This window comes from Odocoileus virginianus, chromosome 3 (genome assembly GCF_023699985.2).
Source record: "Odocoileus virginianus isolate 20LAN1187 ecotype Illinois chromosome 3, Ovbor_1.2, whole genome shotgun sequence".
NCBI lineage: Eukaryota > Metazoa > Chordata > Mammalia > Artiodactyla > Cervidae > Odocoileus > Odocoileus virginianus.
This window is the reverse complement of record NC_069676.1, coordinates 14,654,852-14,668,110: the sequence shown is the minus strand read 5'-3', so window position 1 is coordinate 14,668,110 and position 13,259 is coordinate 14,654,852. Positions and strand designations below refer to the sequence as shown.

Sequence of the window (13,259 nt, the reverse complement as noted above, 5' to 3'; positions counted from 1 at the left end):
GCAGCCGGGATTGGTCCCTGCCCTGTGCCCCACACCAGCCATGGACCCCCCAGACTCTCGACTATGAAATAGGAATGGCATCTGCATCATCGTGGCACATGAGGGTCCCTGCCCGGCCTGAGGAGGGCTGCCAGCACGGACTGCCACATGTGACCTCCTCCCACAGGGTTGACTTTCCCTCATCTGAATGTGTAACACCCTCCCTGGATGCCTTGGCCATGCACCTGCCCTAACGCTAGCAAGCGGTTTTGTTTTCAAGGTGTCATATGCACGCCCAAGCTCCGAAGTCATCAAAGACGCCAACTTATACATCAGCGGGCTCCCGAGGAACATGACCCAGAAGGACGTAGAGGACATGTTCTCTCGGTTTGGGCGGATCATCAACTCGCGAGTCCTTGTGGATCAGACCACAGGTACGGTGCCTGGCCTGGGATACAGTGCACTTTCCACCAGGCAGGGCTTGATTCTCCTTGGGAAGGCAGATGACTGTCCTTAGTTACTCCAGCCATGAGGACAGAATCACAGTGAGAAGACGTTGGCTTTTGCTTAATGAGGCCAGGAAGTTGGGGGAGTGGGGGGTGTTACATGACATAAAAGCCACCCCGACATGAAAGGTGAGGTGCGGCCAGGCTTTTACACTGAAAACACCAAGAGATCCTGGCACTGTCCACCGGCACTCCCTGTCCGAGCCTGGACTTGAACGTTGCTCTTACTGCAGGCAGCAGGGTGCAGGGTGGGACAGTCTCTACTCCAGGTCCAGAGTCCCCACCTGTCATTGTCCCAGAGCTCTGAGGAGTCATTCTTGAGTCTCCACGACTCAATAACCCCCACCCCAGTAGCACATTCAGAGCTCGAAGTCTGTCCTGGCCACTTCACTACCCCCTCTTGGGTCAGCTGAGCTCAGGACACAAGCAGCTCAGGCTCTGGGCTCTGCACATAGCACTCAGGCCCCACCGAACTGAGCACCACAGGCCTAGAAGCCGCCCCTCAAGGTGGCCACCTGCCCCAGCAGCCTTGGGCCTGGGTCCGGCCGGCCACACACGGCTCTGTCAGGGAAGCAGTGAGCTTGGGACATCCGATGTTAGGGCCCTTCAGCTCTGTTCTCTGCAGGAGTGGGAATTTGCTAACCAACTAGAAAGTAAAATCGCTGCTCCCAGAGCTCAGTGAAACTGGTAGACTTGTCTGTGGTCGGTTTTCCTTTTCTTCCAGCACTGAGCGTATTCCCCGCCTCCGTGGCTGAGGTAGTCAAGCACACACTGGTAGTTGGGCTGCAGCAGCTGTGGCTCCGAGGTGACCTCCCCTGGGAGGCTGAAAACAGACACAGAGCAGGCAGGGAGGGTGTCCCGGCTTGTGGCAGACGAGTGGGATGCATGTTTTCCCGTATCCTCCCTGAGCTGTGTGCTCTGTAGCCCTCAGCCTTCTCCCCCACTCTCCCTCGTCCTGTCTCAGCTGGGCACGGGCTGGGGCCCAGCTTGGAGAGGAGCAGACAGCTTGACTCCTCCAGGGCCCTGAGGAGGAGCATGGGCTCCTGGAGTGCAGTCCCCAGGTGCAGATCGCTGGCAGCTCTGGGTACCCCCCCAGGCTGGCACTGACACCCGCTCTGCTATAGGGACATGGACTTCACCCACCTGGCCTCCTTTCTGCCCCTGGCTCTGGGCCGGGATGGGCATGAGGTGACGATGCCATGTGCTTGGTATAAACCCTTGGTCTGCGCCAGACTAGTTCCTGTGGTCCCTGAAGGCACCTCTCTTACCTTCAAGTACCAGTCGATCAAGTGACCCCACGCCTCTATTTACCGTCCTGCGCAGGAGCGTCTGAGTGGGCTGTCAGGGGACCTGGAGCGGGCAGTGATGGTGGCCTGCATCCTGCCTCCATGGCCCTGCTTTCCCCAGTCCTATGTGGACTGCTGGCTTCTGCTCATCTCGGTCCAGCCCAGCGCTGCTGAGAAGGGCCCAGCCCCCATTCTTGAGTCCACGCACCTTGAGAGCACCCCCCCCCCCCCCCGCCGGACCACAGAGCCTGGCCTTTTGTCCCCAAATCCTGAGGGCGGTCACTTCTGTAGGCAGTTCACTCACCCATTTGCTGGAGATTTTGCCCTCTTTCCCTTTGCAAGGCTGCTGTCTCCTAGAGTTCGGGAGACTCTCAGGCCTCCCCACCAGCTTCTGCCACTTCAGTGTGGGCCCCCACCCCACACCCCTGACTGTCTTTAGGAGCTTTGTAAGAAGAGGGTGCAGGAGCCGTGAGGGGCCCCCAGGGGCTCCTCTTCACAGCCCTCCCTTAGGCCAGGGTGTGACACTGGAGAGTAGAAAGGCGAGCCCATGGGACTGTGGGCTCCCCCCCACCCCGCTCTGGAGGGTCCTGCTGCTCAGCTCTCCTCTGCTGGGACCCTGTGGAGCCCAGCAACCAGGCCAAGAAGGGCACAGAGAGCAAGTCTGCATGACAGGTTTGCTTTCATGTGGCATGTGTTTTAAAGAAACAGAGAAGCACTCAAGAAACCTTAACCTGTAATTTTAAAAAAAAATGGCCTGAGTAATTAAAAAGAAAAAAACAGATGGTCTGGTTAATTAAAAAAAAAATTAAAAAAGAAAAATCATAATTTCCTGAGCTGACAGAAATTTTTTTAAAAAATTTCTTTGCTTCTTTATACATTGTAATTATGACCTTTATAGTTGGCTCATCTAGAGATGGTGCCATTTATTGGTCTCTGCTCTTAATCCTAAAAACGCTAGAGAGAAAAAAAACTCATCTTTAAAATGTATACTTTCACCCAAGCATTGAGTTTTATATTCCCTCACTTTAAGTAACTTTCTTTCTTTTACTTGGGTTTTCTTGCTTTCACTTGGGCAGTTTTCATTTGATAGTCATTTTAGAAAACCAGACAGGGAAGCCACACTTGGACACACACGCTGTCTCTGCTTGATTGCAAGGTCTTCATGAATAGAGTGAGATTGTCCCCTGCAGGCAGCTTTCTGTGGGAGCCAGCCAGCCGCAGCTTCCAGTGAGATTTGCCTGTGGTTAGATCTCGTTCGGGTTCCCATCTGTCTAAGTCGTCGTTCGTGTCGTTTAAGAGTAAATAAAGAGTGTATGCCAAGTATATGTTTTCAGGTGTTCCTTCTGAACTGAAATTTTAAACTGGGCTCAGGCTCTAGACTGCGCCTGGCACATGTGAATCTCTGGATCTGATCTCACTGACTCAGTGAGCATCTCTGGCTGTGTCCATTTAAAGTTCATACTTACATAGTCAAGGAGCCATGGTGGGGGAAGCCTTGAGACTGCCAGGGGCTGCTGTGTGGCCTCCCAGGGTGCTGTGCTGGGGGCACCCCCAGGAGGGAGCATTTCCCAGTTGGAAAGTTGGGGTGTGTGCTTTAGGACTTGGCATTCACGGTATGTTACGGTTGTGGCAGAAGAACCCCTGCCCGAAGGCCCCTGACTACTGTCTGCTTGTTTACATGGGGCCCACGGTGTCCCTTCCCAGTCAGGACAGAGCATGGGATTCTATTAACAGGCCCCAAAGGGGCACTTCTGGCAGTAGAACTTGTCATTGGCGCCCCTGCCTGGTTTGCCTGAGTCCCCCATACCTCTCCTCGGCCCCCACCCTGGGCTCATCCTGGGGACTATCGATGGGACCCTGTGGGACATGGGAGCCTCACTTAGCCGGTGGCCCAGGGCCCTGGGCTCTTGTGCTCTGATAACTGTCGTTCACCACCTGGTTGAGGCCTCAGGACAGCCTGTGACTGGCAGTGGAGAGCGAGAACTTCCAGGGTAGGGCTGTCTGCCACAACTCCTCTCCAGGGTGCTCCTCAGGCGCCCTCAGCTGTCACCTCCACACTGTGACCACCACCCTTGACCCCAGGAGAGAGAGCTGGTTGTCTCCATGGCTTCACATTCCTTCACCCCAGCCCCACCTCATTCCTCCACTTCTTTAAGGGACCGGCCCCTGTCATTCCTCCCAGGCCCAGAATGTGGGCAGAAGGAGGGTAGAAGGTGACTGAGCCCGCTCCCACCTGGTTTGTTCAGGTCTCACCCTCATGCCAGGCTGACCCGGCTCTGCCTTCAGCAGTTGGGCCTGGGACTCAGGCAGCCACGTTCTTGTTCTTTCAAGGACTGAGGCAGCAGCAGAATCAGGGGCTTGCCTTCCAGAGGCTCTGTCCAGGGAGGCAAGGTAGCTGAAGGCAATGGTGATCGTACCCAAGGCAGGGAGTCTGTGAATGGGTGTCAGCACCATTGAGGGCCCTCAGAATCAAGAGAGGCCAGACTCTTCCCAGAAAACTTAGACTGTCCAAGAGGTGCATGAGGTGTTTATGGCAGGAAAGAACCCCCAGGGTGCAGCTGGGTTACTCAGACTCCATGCCCTTCTGGGACTCAGGAGGCTGAGTCAGGCACTGAGCAAACAGGGATTGGATCAAGCCAGCTGGAAAGGTGACCTGTGAAGGTCTGGTATGGACATGAGGCCGGATGGCCGGGCAGGCCATGGGAGGGAGCACCCTGGTGCAAGGGAGAGTTCCTTATTGTTCGCCCAGCCCTCAGCATGCCATGCACTGGCACCGTGGCGGGCACCTGGCCTCCACAGTGATGGAGGATAAAACATGGCTTCCTTTTAAAAAAGAGGTCTGGGGCATCTCTCTGGGATGTTGTGCCAAAGTGTCTTATTGCACAGAGACTATGCATTGTTGCTTCAACTCAGAAGAAAGTTTGAAACCTTAATCTTTTATTAGTCATTGTTTGTTTTAATTTGTTCATGTTTCCATATATAGGTTTAAATTTTGTTTCTCTCATTAGCCAAGCATCCAGTTTAAACTACAGTAGGCTGACTGACTTGACTTTTGCTTTTCAGTTTTAAAACTCCTTGCATTTTTTTCCCCCTAACTCCATTTTTGTTGGTTTGTTAAAAAGGTTTGTCCAGAGGGGTTGCGTTTATCCGGTTTGACAAACGGTCGGAGGCAGAAGAGGCAATTACCAGTTTCAATGGTCATAAACCCCCAGGTTCCTCTGAGCCCATTACAGTGAAGTTCGCAGCCAATCCCAACCAGAACAAAAACGTGGCGCTGCTCTCCCAGCTGTACCACTCACCAGCTAGACGGTTCGGAGGCCCCGTCCACCACCAGGCGCAGAGATTCAGGTGGGTCAGGAGGGTGCGCTCTTCCCACCTTGGCCACACGTGCCGCATCCAGCTGCTCGAAGCCTGCTGGGCAGGCACTCCCGGGCTGCGGGAACCGCTGCACACTGGGCTGATCATGTCCTGTCTCTGTGTCCCCTGCCCGCCTCAGAGGGTTATCTGTGTGGAGCCGTGTGTTTCCATCTGAGTATGTCTAACGGGAGTAAATAAGTTGGCACAGCTGCAGCTAGCTCCCAGCGCCTGGCGCTGCAGCCTGCAGTTCCTCAGGACGGGCGAGGGGACCACAATATGGAAGAGCCTCCAGTGTCTGGGGACGGTGTAGCCTGAGCTCAGTGGAGGGCTGGGCTCCTTCCGCAGGTTAACAGGTTTTAGACTTTCGATGAGCAGCCCGAGGGCGAACCTTTCTTGTCCACCTCCTTGTGGAGTCATTTGGTGTCTAAATATTACTAATTCTGCTTTTTAAAAGCCCTGTCCTAGAGGTGAACTGTTTTCCTGCCTTCCTTAGCCTTTCCACATAAAACAGTTCTAGTCGCCAGTATGTAGTAGAGCAGAAACGAGTAGAGCTGGTGACTTGGATTCTGAAATCAGCTGTGTTAACACCTCATGAGCAGCAGAGAGGCCCACGAGCTGGCCTGCCTTCGTTGGCTTTTCAGGTTTAAAGGCAAAGCTGGGGAAGTGTGTTTGGACAGAAGTGAGCTTGATCCAGTTTGAAAGTCAGATAGCACAATCAGCCTCACTGCTGATCTGGTGGAGGGTGTAGATAGATGGCCAAGTTCAGGGAGTTACCTGTGAACTCTGGAAAACCAGAGAGCTCAGGGGAGAAGAGAAAGGGAGATGCGAGTGCAGGAGGGGCCAGCCAGGAGAGTGACCATGACCTCCAGGGACAGACAGAAGGAAAGGGCAAAGAGGGAAGGTAAGAATAAGAGGGAGGAAGACCCAGAAGAGGAGAGAGTTTGCAGAAGGGCCCCAGATCTAGGATAGGATGGGCCCGTTTACCTCTGTACATCAGAGGTAAGAATGGGGGCAGTTCATGGGAGTTGAGATGAAGTCCGCTGTCAGTAGCAGGAGACTCTCAGGAGTGAATGAGAGTGAACTACACTGTCACCGAGACAGCGGTCTCTTACTGTACAGCCTCGGGTCACTTTCAGTTTCATGAACACGTCAAGGTTTAGTGAACCACTGTCATAACTTGGGTCCACATCCTACAAAAGGTAGAGGAAACGAGGTTCATTTAAAAGTCAGCCTCTTTCCAGTTCTCACTGAAAAGCAGCTCACACAGGCTCTTGGGGGCCCTTACCCACCCCTGTTTCAGTGATCCTGTGGTCTCACCACTAACAAGTCGTTTAACCAACTCAGACATTCAGTACGGCTGTTTAACGTCATTCCCGCAAATTCAAAATTACGGCCTACAGCATGCCTTGATTCTTCATCAGTGGTCACTGTTCTGTCAGTGGGTTGCACCCCAGGAGGCTGGTCACTTTTCTCCAGAGTCTGCCAAGGGAGTGAATCTGTTCAGTGGCACTCGAAGGCACCCCGCGCACCCCTGAGTCAGACCGACACCTCACACCTGATTGTGTTTTGGAGCAGGTAGTATTTCTCCAGTTGCATCGTGGGGCTTCAGAGATGCTGTGTCATGCTCAAGTGTTCTTAAACTGGTCCTCTGACAGTTAACTTTTGTGTTTGTGAAACATCTCGAGGGCCACGTGGCTTCAGGAGCAATTTTGTCATCTTCCTTCATTGTTAACTGCGATGGCCATAATTTGTAGGCTTACGTTTATGTGACTAAAAGGTTTCTTTAGAAAGGGTGCCGCAGGGACTTGCCTGGAAATCCAGTGGCTAAGACTGCCTTCCCAAGGCAGGGGCAATGGATTCGATTCTCTATCAGGGGACCAAAGTCCCACATGTTATGGGGTGCAGCCAAAAATGTTTTTTAGAAACTGGGTGGCCCCACAGTTTTGGCAGGCTTGGTGGACTTGCAGTCCGTAGCCCTGGCCCTTCTGGGGTGTTATGAGCCAGCAATGGAAGGTTGTCCAGAGCTGTGCCCTGCTGCAGTGGCCTTTCATGGGTGTGTACTGTATGCAGACACTGCTTGGCTGTGAACCCTCGGAGAGGGAGGGTCCTGACGAGGTGGGGGGTACAAAATTCAGAGAAAGAAAAGAAGATTCAGCCCTCCCCCACCCCTGGCAAATACACATATATACACAGACATATAGGATAAGGAAGGGTTTCCCCAGGGGGAGCTGGGAGTGTAACAGCACCTAGGAGGATGTGGAGAAGCTCCTATCATTTAAAATGTGGGAAGTACAGGTGTGACTAAACAGGACCCCCCCTCTTCCCCCACCCCACAGTGAGAGGGGTGGAGGGAGTGGCTGGTCAGAGGCCACTACAGGCCCCCTCGACGGGGGAAGCAGGTTGAGGCTCTGACCCCCTCTGGACAGCCAGTGTCTCTCCTCAGAGCCCATTCCCTATGGAGCAGGGAGCCTGTGCCCTCCCTCTGACACTATATTGACTTCCGCTCAGTGAAAAACTCTGATGGTGCCCGAGGTGGGGGGGTGCCAGCCCAAGCGCCCCCATGGGCCACGTGTCCATGCGCGGGCCCACCCTGACCCTGATCTGAACGCTGTGCTCTCTGTTTGCTAGGTTCTCCCCCATGGGTGTAGATCACATGAGTGGGCTTTCTGGTGTCAATGTCCCGGGCAACGCTTCTTCGGGCTGGTGCATCTTCATCTACAACCTGGGCCAGGATGCAGATGAGGGGATCCTCTGGCAGATGTTCGGCCCGTTTGGCGCCGTTACCAATGTGAAAGTGATTCGCGACTTCAACACCAACAAGTGCAAAGGCTTTGGCTTTGTGACCATGACAAACTATGAAGAAGCCGCCATGGCCATAGCAAGTCTGAATGGCTACCGCCTGGGGGACAAAATCTTACAGGTTTCCTTCAAAACCAACAAGTCCCACAAATAACTCGCTTACGCTTTTTTTTTTTTTTTTGTACGGAATAGATAATTAAGAGTGAAGAAGTTGAAACTTTTTTGTTAGTGTACAACTCATTTTGCGCCAATTTTCACAAGTGTTTGTCTTAGTCTAAATGAGAAGTGAAAAGGTTTTTATACTCTTGGGATGCAGCCGACATGTTCAAATGTTTGAAATCCCACAATGTTAGACCAATTTTAAGTTTCTTAAGTTATTTCCTTTAAAATATATATTAAACAGAAATCTAAATAGACTGCATTGACTAACCAGTCCCTCGGGATGGTGGTGAAACTGAAGCATGCTTTAACTTCCGAGACTGTCTAACACGCGTTTCATTCAATGTCTCCACAAACTGGATAGAAACCAACAAGCAAACAGAAATGATGTTTTAGTTTTAGTTCCTAAAGATGTTAGACAGATGCTGAGTGCGTGTTTTTCTCAACCGCTTCCACATTTTAAGCGATTTCTGCTTCGGTTGACAGGAAATTGCTTTCCCAAGCAGGTCCCATTGCCACCTGCTGCTCACCCAGCCGAGGGGCCCTGGCTGTGGCAGCGGGCCAGTCTGCCGTGGGCCACCAGCGGGAGGGGGACCGCACGCCGGGCCGGGCCAGGCCCTGCGGAGGACACAAGGGGTCTCCTACGCCCAGGCGCCAATGGGAACGGACCAAAGAGTTTCAGGGGAACTCCAGTATATTCCAGAGTCAGATCTCAGCTGCAGGCACGCCTCAAGATGCCTTGCTCCTCCGACACCCCGAATTCCTGTCCACACGTTGCATGCGCAGTGCCCCCACAACAGCGGATTCTGTCGACCCTGTCTTCGCTCCAGTTTCCGAGCGCACTGACCACAGCTCCAATGCGTCAGATAGCTCTATTTTTTAACGACACAGAAACATTTGAGCATTGTATTTCTCGCATCCCTTCTCGTGAGCGCTAGGCTTTTTTCTATTTTAGTCAGGTTTTGTTTTGAAACTTTGCTCTCCTATGAACACTCAACAGAAAAGTACTTACTTCCTGACAGTTACCTATTAACAAAAAACAAACAACAACAAAAAAAAACACCCTTTGATTTGTAGTTTTAAAGATTAACCCTCAAAGTTCTCTTCATAACTGCCTTGACGTTTTGGGTTGTTCTGTTAATTTTCTTTTGCTTTTTTGTGTTTTTTGTTTGTTTTTACTTTTGCATTTAAGACCATTAAATTTGATTTTGTTTTGCTCGAATTTTGTTTTGTTTTTTATTTTACCTTTTCTTTCTTTTTGGCTAGGTAAGGTACAGACAGCCCAGCATTCAGGGAGGATTCGTAAAATCTTAAGCAACAAATATACTTGCCTCAAGACAAAGCATTTACGGATCTGTGATGTTAAGATTGTGCCCTCACAGGTGGTGTTTTTTTCCAAACGGGGAGTGGGCAGGGAGAGTCCAAGAGAGGGCCTGAGAGGTAAACAGGCAGGGCCCCAGTCTCCAGGCAACTCCTCAGGAGCATGATGTGATTTTTTTTATAAATAATCAGTGTATGAGAGAATCAAAACCACCATAACTTAGTACCAGCGGTTTTTAACCTTGACACGAGAGACTAATAAAGCATGTGAACGATAGGCTGTTAAAGTTATCGATATCATGAAATCGCGGCATTATTTATTTATTTATTCATTTGTTTATTTAAGTGGAAGTCATTGGGCTGTAGGCACAGCCTTCCGCAGTGGGTCAGTGTTCTGAAACCCCCCCCCCCCCGCCCTCGACCATTTGAGGCTGCCTGTCCCCCCATCCCTTCCCTCATGCTTTACTGAGGGGCTGCCAGCCACTTACCTGAGCCTCCCCAGTTTACCACATGGCCCTCTTCTTACCCCACAGAGGACCAAGTTCATCCCTTGAGGCCTTGTCTCACAAGTTGGCCAAGTGCCACGGAGGGCCTCCTCCCTCCCGTAGAATCTTCTAGATTCTAAGTCTGAGCCAGCTTACGTGCCTCCTGGATCCAAGGCCCATTTGCCTGGATTTGACACAGAGAGGGTCCCCGCTATGTGTACCCCAGAGCACTCCGCACCCCAGGCCCAGGATGCTCTCCTAGAAAAATACACCATGCAAGTCGTGCCAGCCTCGGGCTAACATCTTCTCAGAGAAGGTGAGGTTCCCCGTCCTCAGAGTGACCCTTAGGTCTCCTCGCCGACACACATTCCTGCCAGCCCATGCTGGCATGCAGTTTCCTATGAGAATTCTGTCAGAGGCCTACACTGCGGAGTGACAGGCTCACAGCCAGCACCGTAGCCCATCCCCTCGTCCCCTCTGTTTTATTGGGATCACATTGGTTTTCCTGATGGTGGCACACATGAGATGGAAACATGAAGCACATATGGACTTCTGGGAGTTGCCCACAGTATCTCAGTAAATTTATCGTTTTACGTGGTCCCCACTCTAAACAGCCTTCTGGCTAAAAATCCTCATGTGTTTCTTTGGGAGTTTTAATTTGCGAGTATGCAGAATACTGCCGTTGACACGTTCTACTTCCAGAAAGTAATCGTCACTGCCACGGAAGTCCCAGATGCTGGCCCCGTGTCCGAAAAGTTCATTACATCTCTAAGCTTGTTTGCAAAAGGAAGACCGCATTTTTTTTTTTTTCAAGTCACAATCCGAAAGAAACCATGTTTTTAAAAAAAATTTTTTTAACCTAGATGAGTCATATTTGTATCTTGTGAAATGAATGCTCTCCTTTTCTTTGAGAATTTTGATGAAAAAGAGTTGAGGATAGATGATGTTAATTTATGGAAACTTCGGTTTGGCACATAAATACCAAAGAGACTCTGACTGAATTCTCTCTTGGCCTGTGTGACTGGCCCTCCTAGTTGTCCACTCAGCAGCTGCACCTCTGCGCCCCTGGTTCCAGTCGAGTAATCACTACCCCTCAGCTCTGCCTTTCCTGAGCTTTTCAATGTAATATGCCAGGCTGTGGTTTTCTGCGCTGGCTGTGCCTCTGGTCACACATCCCGTGACTGCAACACCCTCCCCCACCGCCCCCCTCTTGCCAGAATAGCCAAAGGCTGGGCTTTCCCAGCCGGCGGCACCTTCCTTGTTCCCCCAAGGTGAGTCTTTCCCTCGCCAAGGGCAGCTGCCTTAACCTCTGAGAGTCTGCGCTTGGTGTTAGTGCTATAAACCCACCTTCCAGGCTCTGAACCTCGCTGCTGTAGGGAGCCGGTCCTTGTGAGCTGGCAGCTGTGGTGGGGAAGCCCTGCTGGATCAGACAGACATGAGAAGCCTAAGACAGCCATTGGCAATAACTTACCCTGGTTGACCTCCAGACTAGGGCTGTGGACTGACCCCAGTCTGCCGTTGGCCTTGAAAATCAGAGTTCATGTTCCCCTGGCTGTTGCATTTGACATCCATCCCTGCCTGACCCAACTTCCCTGTGCTTTCCACAGCCATCCTGGGCTGGGTCACAGAGAATGAGACCAAGCCACCAAGGGCCCCTCTTCCCACCCCACGACCCTCACCCCAGCCCTCCATCTGAAATCCCTCCTGTCTTCCCAGGACCCACAGTACCTCCTGGGACCTGAGGCAGCTCCTCAGGAAACACCTGCTGCTCATCAGATTCCCAGGCCTGGCCCTCACCCTGAGTCCCGAGAGCCCTCAGCTGAGTGGCAGCGGGAACTGACGCTTTCTTGCAACGGCCGTAGGACCCCCAGCAAGGGTTCACATTTCCACGCCTTTTGACTTCTCCTCTGAGTTATTAACGATTGTATTTTTCCACAACCTTTTGATGACAAGAGTTCAGTTTTCTGCTTGGTCGTTAAATAACTTAACTCCTCGTAAGTCCCCGTGAGGACCGAAGTTAGGCTGACCGGTGGTCCGCAGCGACCAGGGAGGACTGTGTTTCACTTCTGCCAGGAGAGAAGGCTTGTCCGTTGGTCGGGGCCATGTCTTTACTGTGTAATGTTCCATTTATAGTGACTTGCTCTGGGCCGGTGGGGGGCACTTTCCCAAGTGGTTCCCACGTTGTACAGTAGATGGGTAGACCTTTTGTATATTAGTATGTTTTAAGTTATTGGTTTGTTTTATATAAAGTAATTTATTTTTCAGGTACCATTTTTCATTTTAACTTTGTTTTTACATGGGTTTGTTTTCAATAAAGTGTGACACTGCTGTCCAAAAGCCAACAATAAAATGAATCCCATTGTGTTCTTTGGAGATTGCTTATGTAACTAGCTTTTTTTTTTCTTTTTTCTTTTTTTCTTTCTTTTTTTTGATTTTCAGGGAAAAAAGTCCTCCTCAGTTTTCCATCCCCCCCAGTTTGCCTTTTTATCCTTGTGAATAAATGTTCTTTAGTGTTTTAGGAGGAAAAAGCAAACCTAGATTTTGATAATCCAGAAGACTTCAGATTAATAAAGCTTTGAAAGAAGACCATTTTTCAAAATTTTAGTGAAGTGAATATTTTTTGTCAATGGCTTTCTCAAAGAGAATGAAACTTTTGCACCATTTTCAGAGTTTTTATAGAGATGCCAAATTGATATATTTACATGTAATGAAAACATGAAAAAGTTTTATTAAACAATTGTTCATAGCTGTGTAGACATTTTAATTCAGTTTCCAAAGCTCTCAGAGTGTATTTTTGGAGTACGGAGTGCTCACGGTGTGGGGCCTTACGATTCCAAAACAACGCGATTGTCCGAATACATAGTCCTTCCCGCAGGTATCAGGTTTGTGTTAATCTCTGTATGTTAACTATGACTGGAACTCTGTGATATTTTGGTAATAAATGAAGTGGGATCGTGGAGACGTGGTGGTGTGGGGGTGACGGTGTGTGCCTTGTAAAGCAGCCATCGCCGAGTGAAGCGCCAGCGATGGCTGCCGGTGACTCCCTGCTTCCTAGGTCAGAGGAGGCTGCCCTTCACCAGGCTCTGTGCTCGGGGAGGCAGGGAGCCCTCAGGACAGCCAGCCCAAGGGATGACTCTAGGATGTGTCCTGTGCCCAGCTCCCCTGCCACACACCACCCTCTGCCTAGATGCCACCCCCCTGCCCCCCCACACACATGAGTCAGCTCCCTCCCCTTGGAGACCTGGAGACCTCTCTCTTCTCCAGGCTCAAAGGTTCACGGGCCCCCTGTCTTGTCCCTGAGTATTGCCTGTCCATCTGAGCCTCTGGCCATTCCGAATGACTTCTGACTCTGATCCGCTCCGGGGAGG

At 51.2% G+C, this 13,259-nt stretch overlaps 1 protein-coding gene across 2 annotated transcripts in view; it reads left to right on the top strand.

The window, feature by feature from the left end:
- ELAVL1 (ELAV like RNA binding protein 1) overlaps positions 1-9,308 on the top strand; it is a 36,008-nt gene extending 26,700 nt beyond the window's left edge. For both annotated transcript variants that reach the window (XM_070464799.1, XM_070464800.1), the window contains exons 4-6: positions 260-413; positions 4,894-5,119; positions 7,757-9,308. In XM_070464799.1, coding sequence (XP_070320900.1) covers positions 260-413; positions 4,894-5,119; positions 7,757-8,081 — 705 coding nt within the window. In that variant the 3' untranslated portion in view covers positions 8,082-9,308. The remainder of the gene's footprint in view (positions 1-259; positions 414-4,893; positions 5,120-7,756) is intronic.
- Positions 9,309-13,259: the final 3,951 nt, after the last annotated feature.